Source organism: Protopterus annectens, chromosome 3.part1, assembly GCF_019279795.1.
Source record: "Protopterus annectens isolate FY-2018-M chromosome 3.part1, PAN1.0, whole genome shotgun sequence".
Lineage (NCBI taxonomy): Eukaryota > Metazoa > Chordata > Ceratodontiformes > Protopteridae > Protopterus > Protopterus annectens.
In genome coordinates, this window is record NC_056732.1 from 1561148194 (window position 1) to 1561161783 (window position 13590).

Below are 13590 nucleotides of genomic sequence, written 5' to 3' on the forward strand. Positions count from 1 at the left end.
TTGGTGGCAGCTGCTACTACCATAGCATCGACGGGAACCCCTTTGGAAAGAAAGGACTTATCTTCTGGTGCAGTCATAAATTTATTTGGCCTCCTCAGGACAGGCTCCACTGAGTCTGGGGAGGTCCAGGCTTTCCACAATATGACCCCTAAGAGCTGGTCATAAGGCGCTGTCACCCAGGAGGTGGAAGGTTGGGAACCAAAGGCCTCAAGATACACTTATTTGTCCTCAGTAGGGTTAGAGGCCTTCCAATCACCCCTCTGTCTAAGGATTTCTAGGATGTCAGAAAAGGAGACATCCTCACAGGGGGATCTAGGGGACCCTTCTGATTCCTCCAAATTAGTGTCAGATGTGACAGACTCAGGTGAGTCAACATGCTTCCTCTTACAAAGTCTCTTCCTAGGGAGCTCTCTGGTGGGATAATCTGGGGAGGTCTCGGAAGAGGGTCACTTCCAATGTGGGCTGCTTGAGTCTCTGGTTCCCTACACTGTGGGGGTGGTAAGGGAGAAAAGGTTGCTGCCGGCTGCTGGTGGGACATTGGTTCCAAAGGAATGGCTTTTGCAGAGGATAAAGACTTCTCTATTGATTTGAAGGCCTTTCCTCCCCACTCAGAGGAGACGGATGGTCGGCTCCGAGCAAGGGAGAATGGCTCCGAAGCAGATGCGGGAACCAAGCCAAGTCGAGCCGAAGCACTGAGAGGGAGGGCCGGTTCCAAAGAAAACTCAGTCGACTCGAGAGCGTTAGCTCCCAGATCCCCTCGGCGCCTGACTGAGCTGCTGAGGATAGACTTATCGGTTCCGAGGAAGCAGGAAGAATCCTCGGAACCGACAGATTCAACATTGAAGAACCTGAAGTGATTGGCTCCGAGAGCAAAGCAGTCGGAGGAGGAGCAGTGGATTGCAAAGGGGTCTGCTCTGAAGCCTTTGGGTCCGGAGGGGCCAATTTTCTTGCCAGAGCTGTGTCAGAAAGCAAACTCTTCACCACCCGCTCGATGTCCTCATCTGAGAGTGTAGTGAAGGATTGGGTCAAGACAGAAAGAGATCTCCTCCTCTCCAATATAGGAGATGTCAAGGTAGGTGAGACAGGGTCAATCTCAGGTAACTGTCACGGTACCGAAGGTTGCCTTGACACCGAAGAAACCGACAACACCGAGACAGAAGAAGCAGAATTGGAGCCAGAACTCGTTGGCTCTGAAGATTTGGACTTTTTTGACGGTTCAGAAACTGGAGCTGAAGATTTTCGTTTAGTAGTCTTAGAAGCTGTCTGACCAAGTTCCAGCTGTTCCTGGAAGGAACTGGTCATAAGACCCCTATCTATCAATTTTCGTTTCCTCTCATTCAAAACCCTACTACTGAAGGCATGGCAAAAGGTACAGGGCTCTTGTAAATGTGCTTTGCCTAAGCAGTACACACAACTAGTGTGACTGTCTGTCAAAGACATCTTTTGTGAACATTTATCACATTTTTTAAACCCCGAAGGGCGATGGTCCTTGTGTTCTCTGTCCTTTTCCTTAGAAATGCTAACAAGAACAAACATACAAGCTACCTAGAAAAAGAGACACCACCACTAATTATACTAATAATACTATCTACTGAGGTAAAAATACCAACAACAGTAAAGATAGAAAAAAGGAAAGATTCTATTTATTTATTATTATTTATTTATTTTTTTTTTTGAAGAAACACACAGGGAGGAAAGGCCCTCTAACTGAAATGGGCCGTAAAATCCACTGGGGGAAACAGGGGTCAAACACTCAGTACAATCTTACAATAAAGCTAAGAACTACAAGGAATCAACGATGAAGAAAAAATGTGGTGAAAAAACAAGATTTAGTAAATAAATCTTCTACTTAGCCAACGAGCCAGTAAGGAGACAACCTTGAAGCTTTCACAGCAAACGAGATCTGGGGAATTGTCATGAGGTACCATGGGATAGGGGTTAGCCTTGAACCAGTAAAAGCTATCACGCTTTAGTATCGGCCGAGTCAGCTCCGAACCCATCCAGCAAGAATTACGGCGAGATAGGACTACATAACATCTTTTATTTCTGGCGTTGTCCTTTTCATTCTTCCTCAGTGTAAAGGACAGCCTCCCTGGCTACGTAAATCTTGGGTAGCCCTCATGGGGGATATTCTAGAGAATTGCTGAATGGAAAGCAGCTCTGCTTCTGCAAATTAAGTCCAATTTGTAATGAATAATAAAGGTATGAGCATTAGACCAGGTGGCTGCTGCACAAATATTTTCAATAGAATTTCTAGACCAGAAGGCAGATGAGGTGGCCATTGATCTAGCTGAAATCCATACCATGTATTTAAACTTATCGGAAACACTCAGTATCCAACCCAGTACAATATTCATGGGTGAGTTTAATTACCCTGCTATTAACTGGGAATCCTATATGACACCAAATATACAGGCACAGAGATTCCTGGATTTTGTAAACACAGACTCCCTGGACCAGATTGTCAATACACCAATCAGGGGTGCAACCGTACTGGATCTGGTCTTTATTAATATGGGAGAGTGCTGCACACCCCCTTAGGGTAATGTCTTCCCTGGTAAGGTCAGATCACAAAATGGTCTCCTAAAGTAAAAATAAAACCTGGACCCCCAGCTAACTCTGGAAAATTCAGGAACTACTCTAAGGCTAACTTATTGCTATTAAGTGATAACCTGGCAAAATTTCAAGCCCCATGACCCTGAGAACACTGTTGCCTGTGCAGAACTGTTTATAGAAACATTACATAAGCATGTTAATAGCTGCAAAGAGGCAGCTGTACCCACCAGGAAAAAGTACAGAACTAGCTAAAAAAACAAGCCATCCTGGCGGAATAACAAAATCAATAGGCTGTATAACAGAAGGATGAAAATCATGGCAAAAATTAGGAGGTGCAGCACCCAGCAAAATAAAAGCACTGTCATCTAAATATATAACTCCGAGGACAAATAAAGTCTACCAAAGTCAAATCTGAGGTACGTTTGGCATCCCAGGCCAAGGGTAACCACAAGGTATTCTTTAGCTATGTCTGCAACCTAAAAGGCAATACACAATTATGTACAGAGCTCACTGTAAATGGAGCCACCTATACTAAGCCAGAAGATATATCAAACTTACTGACTGAAACTCAGCTCCAACGTTAACCCTCCCCCCAACCTTCCCTCAAACCATAAAATATAATGCCCCCTTCTATCACTAGGGAACAGGTCCTTAATGCTCTCTCTCTACAGCCAAAAACACTGCTTCAATGGGCCCAGACAATATCCCAGGATGCTTTCTGAGTAGCACGAAGCATGACCTATCAAGGTCTCTGGAATTGCTATTTAACTGTAGCCTCCAAATAGGCTTCATGCCTCATGAATGAAGAACATCAACAGTCATCCCACTGCACAAAGGTGGGCCATCTACAGACCCTGAAAACTAAAGACCCATAAGTCTCACTAGTGTTATATTCAAAGCCATGGAAAGAATTATCATGGAAGTGATCAATACTGATATAGTAAAACTCCAAACACTGGACCTAACCCAGTTTGGTTTCATCAAGAGAAGGTCATGCCTACTCAACCTAGTGGACTTCTTTGAGAAGATCACCAAAGTAATGGATGAGGGCAAAATGGTTCACACTGCCTACCTTGACCTGGCAAATGATTTGACACAATACCCCACTCGGGCATTGTTGACAAACTCAAGAGGTTAGATACAAACCTGTATGTCACTCAGTGGATAGCCAACTGGCACACAGACAGGACCCAGGAAGTTAGAAGCTGTGGGGATTCCACCTCTAGAAAGATGCCAATCACAAGTGGAGTACCTCAGGGATCAGTCCTTGGACCGCTCCTTGAAAGTCAAGGCCAACATCAATGGTCTCTGGCTGACTAAATCTGAGGATAACTGCAAATTAGGAGCTGTCATTGAATCCCACACTGACACAAATGTTATTCAGGAAGGGATGACACAGACAAACAACTAGTGTCAAAGCCATGGACTAAAAGTAAATGCCAATAAATGCATAATCATATCCTTCAGGAAGTCATCCACCCCTGGTAACAATCATATTGACAATACACCCCCTTAGAATTGACCCAATAGTCAGGGACTTAGGGACTACATAGACAGTAATCTAGCCTTTGACCATCATGTGTCTACAGTAACGAGGAAATCTTTCTATGTTGCACAACCTATAAACAAAGGTATGGCATCTAGGTCCAAGGAAGTCATTGTTCCACTGTATTCAGCATTCATCAGGCCTATCATTGAGTACAGTGCCCCCTTTGGTATGTACCTAAACAAGCATATCCAACAAAAGGAATATCCACATACATTCCTCACTAACATAATGTAGGGCTAAGTAAAATGTCCTATGTAGACCACCTCAAGGCCCTATCCTGTATTCTGTCTCCTATAGGCTGTTGAGGGGAGATGTATGCCTGGCATACAGAGCACTGTCACACCCCACTCTGATGGACCTCCTGCATATCTACAAAACAAATAGCACCAGAATTACCAGTTCTAAAGACTTAAACCTTGCCTGTGATATAAACAGGACCTGCTGGACAGACAGGTATGTATCCCAGAGACTACCAAAACATGTGAAGCAGAGTTCCTCCTTAAACCAATTCAACTGTAACCTGGACAATAGGATGCGGAACAGAAAATTCATCCCTGTCTTGGCACTTATGTCTCTAATGGGCACAGGCAACTTTTAAATACTTCATCTCTCAAGACCTTGCCTGTAAATGTTTCATCTCCTAAGCCCCCATGCTTACACTTATCAATGGTAGCCTAGTAAACACCTATAAAGTTATGAACCTATGAATGGGCCTTAGGTAGTTTTAGTAGCAATGGGCCTTGTTGGGAATATATCCAGGAAATGTAATTTGTTATCCATTTGGCCAATGTAACTTTAGAAACTGGAGAACCCAGCCAACTAGGTGAAAAAGAGACAAACGGTTGGTCCATTTTTCCGAAATCTTTTGTTCTGTGTAAGTAGAAATGTAGTTGTCTGTGTATAGGTTCATAGGTGTTTATTAGGCTAATGACCACAAAGGCCCTTTAAGCTTAGCCATGCACCCCAAATCTCTGACAAGTCCTGGTACCCTTGAGAAGTGTAAGCAGGGGCTTGGGAGATGAAACATTTACAAGCAGGAGCCTGAGAGATGACCCATTTACCGGCTGCTTGTGTCCATTAGAGACACAGGTGACAATCAGGGATGAATTTCCCATTCCCCATCCAAATGTTCAAGTTACACTTGAATTGGGTTAGGGAGTAACTCTGCTCCATATGGATGGGGAGCATGTTCCACTGCATATATAAAAGATGTAGCATGTATTCTCCTTTGTTCGAAAATTTTGGAACGAAGACTGAATGCATGGTTTGATTTATATTTAATTCAGAAGCCACATTTGGTAGAAAAGAAGTCTTGATTCATAAGGTGACCCTGTCTTTAAGAAAAACAATGTAAGGGCTTTTGATGAAAGCCTGGAGTTCAGAAATCATTTAAGCAGATGTAAAAGCAACTAAAAAGCAGTTTTCCAAGACAGGAATTTCAAGTCATTTTTTGCTGAAGTTTCAAAGGATTGTTGAGTTAAGCCTTGAAGTACTACTGTTAAATCCTAAGGAGGAGACAGATCTTTCACTGGGGGTCTGAGCAGGAAGGCGGCCTTTAGAAAAACCTTACACAACTGGGAAGCAGCCAAGCAAGAAGCATTGTCTCCTGAGGGAAACTTGATATGGCAGCCAACTATACCTTGATTGTGGAAAAAAAAAGTTTGTTTGTTTGTGTCTTCCGGCTTTTCCCGGTTAGGGTTCACCACAGCGGAACTCCGGTCCGCTAATAATTGGCAGTAGATTTTACGTACTGGCTTGCCGGGCCTAACGCACAACCTTCAACGAAGGAACGCCCATCCATGCATGTCACCACATAGAAGATGCTCTAACTGAGAATCGAACGGGCAACGTCTAACTGTGAGGCGACAACGCTACCGCAGCACCACCACCGCAGTCTTAAAAAGTACCTTCTTTAAAAAGAGAAGCTAAAAACTCTAGAGCAGAAGAAATATGGGTAGTATATGGGTAGTAAAAAGATCAATGTCATTTTTCTGGGCCCAAATTGAGTATCTTTTACATTTACTTTTGTAAATCCTTTTAGTGGAATTTTTCTGGGAGGACAAAAGTATATCACAAACCAAGGAAGAAAGACTGGGCTGTCTAGCTATTACCGGAACTGGATAAATGTTAGTTTGAGGGCTGGTATACTGGGATGTATTATCCCTGAAGGATGTGACAGAAGGTCTGGACTGGGGTACAGTATCTATGAAGGATAACGAATATGAGAGCAAAGGAAGGAGAACCAGACCTGATGTGGCCAAAAAGGCAGCAATGAGGATAACCAAGCTCCTCAACTGACCAGCTTTCTGTAACTATTTTGGAACCAGAGGTAGTGGGGGTGGCATAAAGGAGACTGGAGGGACAAATGTGGGCTAGAACATCCCTCAGTGACTCCCCCTGAGGGGGATCAGGGCAAAGTACCTGCTGCATTTGTTGTTGTGGGGGAAGCTAAAATATCACAGCAAGGTTAGTCCCATTGATGGAAAATTTTCTCCACCACTGATTGATCAAGAAATCACTTGTGAAACATCAGAATGGACTGGCTGAGTTTGCCCACTGGTATGTTAAATATCCCAAGAATGTACATTACTACTAGAAAGCAGATGGAGGAGATCGCCCATTGCCACATTCTCATAGCTTCTTGGCAGAGGAGGTAAGATCAAGTTCCCCCATGTTTGTTGAAGTACCACACCACAAATATGTTGTTGGTTTGAATTTCAATGGTCCCTACAAGAAGAACATCTTGAAATGCCTGCAACACTAATAGGACTACGCTCATCTCCAGAACACTGACATGCAAATTGGTCTCTTGGGGGGGGGGGGGCACGTGCCTTGAACCATCCTTCCAAAGAAATACCCCCCACCCCAGTTGGGAGGCACCCGTGATCACTGTGGGTATTAGGGGAGATAGACTGAAGGGCTGACCTAAGTAAATGTTATCCAACTGGATCCATCAGCAAATATGTTTTTGCATACTGGAGTCAATTTGACTGGGAAGGATAGGGGCTGACAAAGAAAAGACCACTGAAAAGCAACAGTCCATTGAAGAACACTCATATAGTAATGTGCTAATGGGAGCAATACTGTAGATGCTGCCATGGAATGTGGGGCCTGAAGGACAAGTGTGGCAGGAGGAGGAGGATGAGAAAGAATTTGATGAACCTGGGACTTGATTGTGCATATACGATGAGGAAGTAGAGAAACAATCTGACTTATTGTGCTTAGATGAGCACCGGTAAACTCCAGGCTCTGTAACAGTAGCAATTTGGATTTGGAAATGTTGACTGTAATGCCTAGTGATTGGCAAATTTGGAGCAAATAGCCCCTGGACTTTTCTAAGAGATGCCTGGTTGGGTGGTGAGCTGTCTAAGTATGGAAACACTTGGAATCCTTGCAGTCTCAGGTAAGCTGCTACCACTGCCATACACTTGGTAAACACCTTGGGAGCTGTGGTGAGTTCAAAGAGCAGGGCTCTGAACTGATAGTGACTGGCTCCCAACGGAAAGTGCAAGTGTCTTTGGGAGCATCTGTTTATTTTGATGTGATAGTATGCATCCTGTTGATTGATTGAGCACATCCAATCATTTTTGTGTAAAAGAGGTACAATGGACCAAAGCATGACCATTCAGAACTTTGACTTCTTCATATATTGGTTCAGATTGCTTAGATCCAAAATTTATTTCGGGCCCCCTGTCTTTTTTGGCACTAAAAAAAACCTTGAGTAAGTTCCAAATCCTCTCTCATCTGGTGGGACCTCCTGGATGACTCTTTTGTCCAGCAGCTTCTGAATTTTTTGAACTGCAGCTTCTCTCTGACTGAGTGGAATGTTTGGGAAGCTTTCTTTTTTGGAAGTGAGCATTTGGCAAAATATTATAAACTAAGTTCTAGATATTATTTTTAGCATCCCAGAATCTTTTGTTATAGCAGCACTGGCATCTGGGTGGAAGAACAACATCCCCTGACTGCCTCCAGAGGCAAGCAGTTGGGCAGCCCTTCAGGAGCTCTGAAAGGTGCTATCCAGGAAGGAATCTCAGAAACCCTGATTTTGTGGGCCTCCTCTGCCACTAGAGTGGCGTCTTCCATTTGAACTCCCTCCTCTGCCTCTGAGGGAGGTGTTCCTGCATGAATCCTGGAAAGATCCCTGGGATTTATAGAACCTCATTTCTTGCCTCCTCTTTGATTCCTTGAAAAGGATCATTGAGGGGTAGAAAAGCGAATTCCTATGGCTGAGCCTTTCGTTCCTGCTCACTGCGGAAAAGCATTTCTTCACAGAAGGGCTAAACAAGAATGTTCCATCATGATGAAAGACTTCAAAGGCTCTGCTAAATCTGACACATCCAGGCATGTCTCCTTATGGCAATGCCTGAAGTGGCGGCCTGTGAAGTGCCTTCTGCTGCAAAATAAATCAACCACATGGACATACTGAAAATAGAAAAAAGAGTGGCCAACTGCAAGGATGATGTTTTATAATTCTCTACAGACATGGATTCCAAGAGAGATTTTGAGGGTTTCTTGGTCAAATCCTTCTGCAGTCTCGGAAAGTGCACCAAATTGTTCAGGGAACTCAAGACAAAGGTCACTGAAGCAAACACATGCTTTCCAAACCTGTCCAATACCCTGGACACTCTGTTACGAAGGTGGAAAGAGGAGTTCTATTCTGCTAGCTTCTTCTTGGTGGCTGCTGCCACAACTATTGCATCAACAGGGACTCCTTTGCTCCAATGTGGCTCATCTTCTGGAGGAGCTAAAATTTTATTCAGACAATGTGGGATTGGTTCTTCAGAATCCAGTTCCATCCAAGCCCAGTGAGAGACTTGGTTGATAAGCTCACTGGCCGGGGGAATCACCCAAGACGTAGATAGGCCATCACTAAAAGACTCTAGACAAACTGACTCCTTAGAGGATGGATTATCTGAGGACTAACCACCTTTCTGCTTAAGGATCTCCAAAATGTCTCCAAATGAAACACCATCAGGTGGTGGTCTGGGGACCCTTCTCCTTCGTTGAAGTCAGCATTTTCAGTGAGAGATTGCAACGAGGAATATATGTGCCTCCTTTTACATGTTTTCTTTTGGTGAACCTCCTCAGCAAGATGCTCTGGGGAGGTGTCCAAAGACAGGGCTAGTTCTTCTACGGGAACTGCCTGGACGCGATGCTAGTAAGTACTGCCTGTCCCTGTGGAGTACATCTGATGGGATCAGAGCTTGGAAGCATATGGAGAAAGGGTGTAGGATCCAAGGATGTATCAGAGACTGGATCTCTTGAATGAGAGCACATCCTCTCCATAACCTCGAAAGCCAACAGACCAGGAGAAGCCGTGCCAGCCACACAGGAGCCGAGACATCCAAAGCAGGCAAACTGTGATTTTGTCCAGATCCATGCCTCATGGAGGGAGCCCAACCCAAGCTTTCTAGGGCTGAGGCTATAAGGGACAAAGATGGAGCCAATATCATTGGAGTAGATCTTATTTTCACACATCCTACTCAAATGCTTTGGTTTCCAGACTCAACCTGATCGAAGGGAACAGGAGCAGAACTGGTCAGGGAAACTGTTGGGGTCAAAGATGTAATTCTCTTTGCTCCAACACAGGTACGCTTGGAGCTCTAAGATTTTGGGGTTCCGAAACTGAAGGACAGCAAGGAGAAGGAGATACAACTGTATGGGCAGTGGCAGGAAGGCTCATGGATCAGATGGGAGGCAGAACTGGTATAACCCCATCTGGATCTGAACTCTGAGGAACTTTCTCATCATCCTATCAACTTCAGCTTCAGAAAGACTCCTGGAGGACCTGACAGATGAGGTATTGGACTGAGGTCTGTCGGTCTATATTATAACACTGAAGAGGCGTTTAAGCAAACACCTCTTCGTCAACATGTAAAGACCGATTGCACTCAAGAGTGAATGGCCAAAACAGCGAATTCTTTCCCTGGGAAAGAATTAGTTTGCGCGCACACACACACACACACACACACACACACACTTACAAACACAACTATGTGGGGGCTCTGCCCCCCACACCCCCCTAACTAAATATACCAACTCTGAGATCGTACTACAGTGAAGAAAAGGGCAATACTGTGTAGTTGGCGAACTACATCTTTGCCCTGTAAAGTATTCATCGAATCGCTTAAATGTGTTTCGATTAATATGTGTCGCTCACTTGGTGTTCGATATTACGTTTCAACATTGTAATATAGACCCAGGTCTGTAGTGTTTCCTCTGAGTCTGCATGAGGGGAGAATGAAGCCGAGGAGAAATAGGTTTGACAATAAACTCAAGTGAGCATGTTCTCAGTGTATAAGTAGTACCAGAAATTGGATTAGATGGTTTTTGGATCCATAGGTTGAGCAGTCGGACTGCCTGCAATAACTATCATGTCTGAAGGATTAGGATCCAAAGTTTTTCTTTTCAGATCAGACAAAGTTGTATCCGATGATCTTTGTATTTTTCTGATGTTATCCTCTGAGAATGAAGAAGTCTTTGGAGGCTTCGGTAGAGATTTTTTATATGATCTGATGGAGCTTTGGATGATTTGCTGGGGGGGGGGGGGGTTAAGCCCCAGAAGAGGAAGAAGATGAAGGAGATAATAACCTATTGATGACTAACTTATTTCTCCTGCTGCCAATACCCTCAAGTTAAATACTGCACAAATGGTAAAATTTGTACCCAGATGTGCTACTCCAAGACAATAAACACACTCCCTGTGGGCATCTGAATTCGTAATTCTGTGCCCACAGGAATTGCATCTTCTAAAACCATTAGGCTTCTCAGCCGTAGTATGTTAGCAATAACTGAAACAGAGAAGATACAATTGGTAGTAAAGAATACCCTGTCAAACTGAGTAAGAAAAGAGACTGAAAAAGGACAGATAAAAAAGGTAACAAGAATGGTAAGCAAGAAATTACCTTACTGAGGTAGAGTGGACTAACAAAAGCTAACCCGAAAACTAAGATGGAGGAACTATATAATACAGTAATTAAGTAGGAAAAAAGAGGTTTCCATTAAGAAAACCCACTTTCTACTCCACGAAATATGTTGAATTATGCTCAGAGAGAGGATTCTTGTCTATATGAGATGGTGGCAAATGAGACCTGAAGTAATGGGGATGGATGAGGGCAATGTGGGTAAAGGAAGGAGCTCAAGAGTTGGATCTGAATTCTGTAGAATGGGGCAGAGTTGAATCCAAGGTTGGATCTGTAACCCATTTGTTGAGGAAGAATGAAAAGGACAACATCAGATCTTGTAATTACAACTATGTCAGTAAAGGAGAGCAATGAAATAGTAACAGACTTAGTACTCATAATGTAATGATGAAAGATCTCCATTACCCACTGTATTCTTCGGACTGCTGAAGTATTTTAGCAAAGAAAGAGATAAGTGAGTCAAAGGTAATATCCAGAAAGTTGTAAGCTTACAAGTACCCAAGCAGGTCAAAAGCTATACCATGGATAAGTAGTCAGGAGTTTATGTGTACATTCAAAGTGAAAGGATTTAGCCATTGATGCATCAGAGCAGGAGATTCTCCAGTTCAATTCTCAACTGGGGTGCCTTCTGTATGGTGTCTGAATGTCCTCCCTTTGTTCATGTGGGTTTCCACTTAATCCTCTGGTTTCCTCCCACATTCTAAAGACATGCAGTAGATGGACTGGACACTCTAAATTGGCCATAGGTGTGAGTGTGCATGCAAATTTGTGGTATGGAAGAACAGCCATGGCAGGGCTAGCCACCTGGTGGTGTTAACCTTGGCTCTAGATGATTGTCACTGTTAAGGTGACACCCAAATCTCATTATGTAAATATGACAAAAAGGTGCTGTGGATGGATGGATTACAGTATGTTCACTGTTTGCATTACCAAAGAATATATGACTGTCTGGATAATAAAAAAAAAAGAAAACAAAAGAAATGAATGTGTTTCATTTTTTTCCAGTAACCAGTCCTATTCTAATAATAATAATTCACTTTACCTTATCATTAGATAACTTTACAGTAAAAAAAAAATCCTGCTCACCTGCACAGTCTGGGGTCTGGCAATATTTGGTTTCAACTGTAGGACCATGGCAATCTTTTCCTCCATTAGCTGGTGGAGGGTTGGTACAGTTACGGGTCCTAGTCTTATGGCCCAATCCACCACAGGTAAGAGAGCAAGATCCCCAGGGACTCCATGGAGAGAATCCTCCATCCAAAGAACAATGTGAAAAGGTACAGTTCAGCTGTCCATTATCACAAGTGCTGCAAAAGAAAGAGCTTCTGATTAATATATCCTCTGCAAAAGCTATAACAGTACTAACTTTTTCCATTCATCCTTTGACTTAATATGAATCAAAGAATATTGGTCCTGGACATAAAGTAGTGTTAATTCGCTACTTTTACTGCTATTGTCTGATCTGATTAATATACAGTGATTAACTAGAGATATATGGACTGAAAAATCTTCCACACAGAGAAGTTTCTTACACCGTTTTGTTTTTGGACCCACTATATTTGTTCAGTGGGTTGTTTTGAGACTTTGGGGATACCACGGAGATTACTTGCTTTTTTTTTTAAGAAATGGAAATTATAGTACACATTCACAATGTTTTACTGGAAAGTCACACAAAAATCATAGTAGAGAATGGTCAGACACTCTGCACCCAGCAAGTAGCCTGCAGGAAACACTTACCCATGGCTGCATTCTGCTCTCTCAGGCTGTCCTCAGACCACATATACAGCAGCAGATGTAGTCACAGATCAAGCTGATATGCCAGGGAATACTTGTGTTTCTGTTTTCCATTAACTAGTTACTATAAAATGCTATGCCATGATTTCACTGCATAGCAGTTAAAACACCTGAATACACTTTGACACACATTACTTTTAATTTCTTTAATAAAAGTGTATCCCAAACCATTATAAGGCACAAACTCATCATATGAAATAGTGCTTTATGTGCTGCTACAAAAATGATTTTTATTTTACTTTCCCTGATACACTTTCCCCATAGATTAATTAGTTCTGGGTACCAACAGTATGGAGAAAGAATTGTTGACATAGTTTATTGAGTTTTCATACTCCTCTCATTAAATTGGTTTGTCTCAGTGCTATCCTAGATACTCTGTGACAGATAAAATTGGTTGATATGTACCTTTAATATCTGCCTAATTTTTAGTAATTGTGCAAGCAAGAATATTAAGAAGATCTTCTGAGTGTAAAAAAACACAATTAGTTACTCACCAGTTGCTGCATTCTTGCCAGATAGTTTCACCTGATAAAATCTCTTCCCCTGGAGTAAGTGTAGACCCTCTATCAGTATGAACAAAGAAGGGGTACAACATCTGATTGGAATGGTTCTGAAACAGCTGAACAGAGTCTACATCCAGGATACAGGGACACTCCTAATGAGAAAGGAATGGAAAAGGGATCAGAAATAATAGGATCCTTGAGGAGTCTTGTCTAGATACACCAAAGGATACATCACTAGCTCACAGATAAGTCAAGTAAAATGTAT

At 42.9% G+C, this 13590-nt stretch overlaps 1 protein-coding gene across 1 annotated transcript in view; it reads right to left on the reverse strand.

Moving 5' to 3' along the window:
- LOC122797804 (SCO-spondin-like) overlaps nucleotides 1-13590 on the reverse strand; it is a 4708783-nt gene that overhangs the window by 1061365 nt on the left and 3633828 nt on the right. Inside the window, exons 82-83 of the mRNA XM_044066325.1 lie at nucleotides 13317-13477; nucleotides 12115-12335 (exon numbers count right to left, since the gene is read on the reverse strand). Of these exons, the coding sequence (XP_043922260.1) occupies nucleotides 12115-12335; nucleotides 13317-13477 (382 nt within the window). The remainder of the gene's footprint in view (nucleotides 1-12114; nucleotides 12336-13316; nucleotides 13478-13590) is intronic.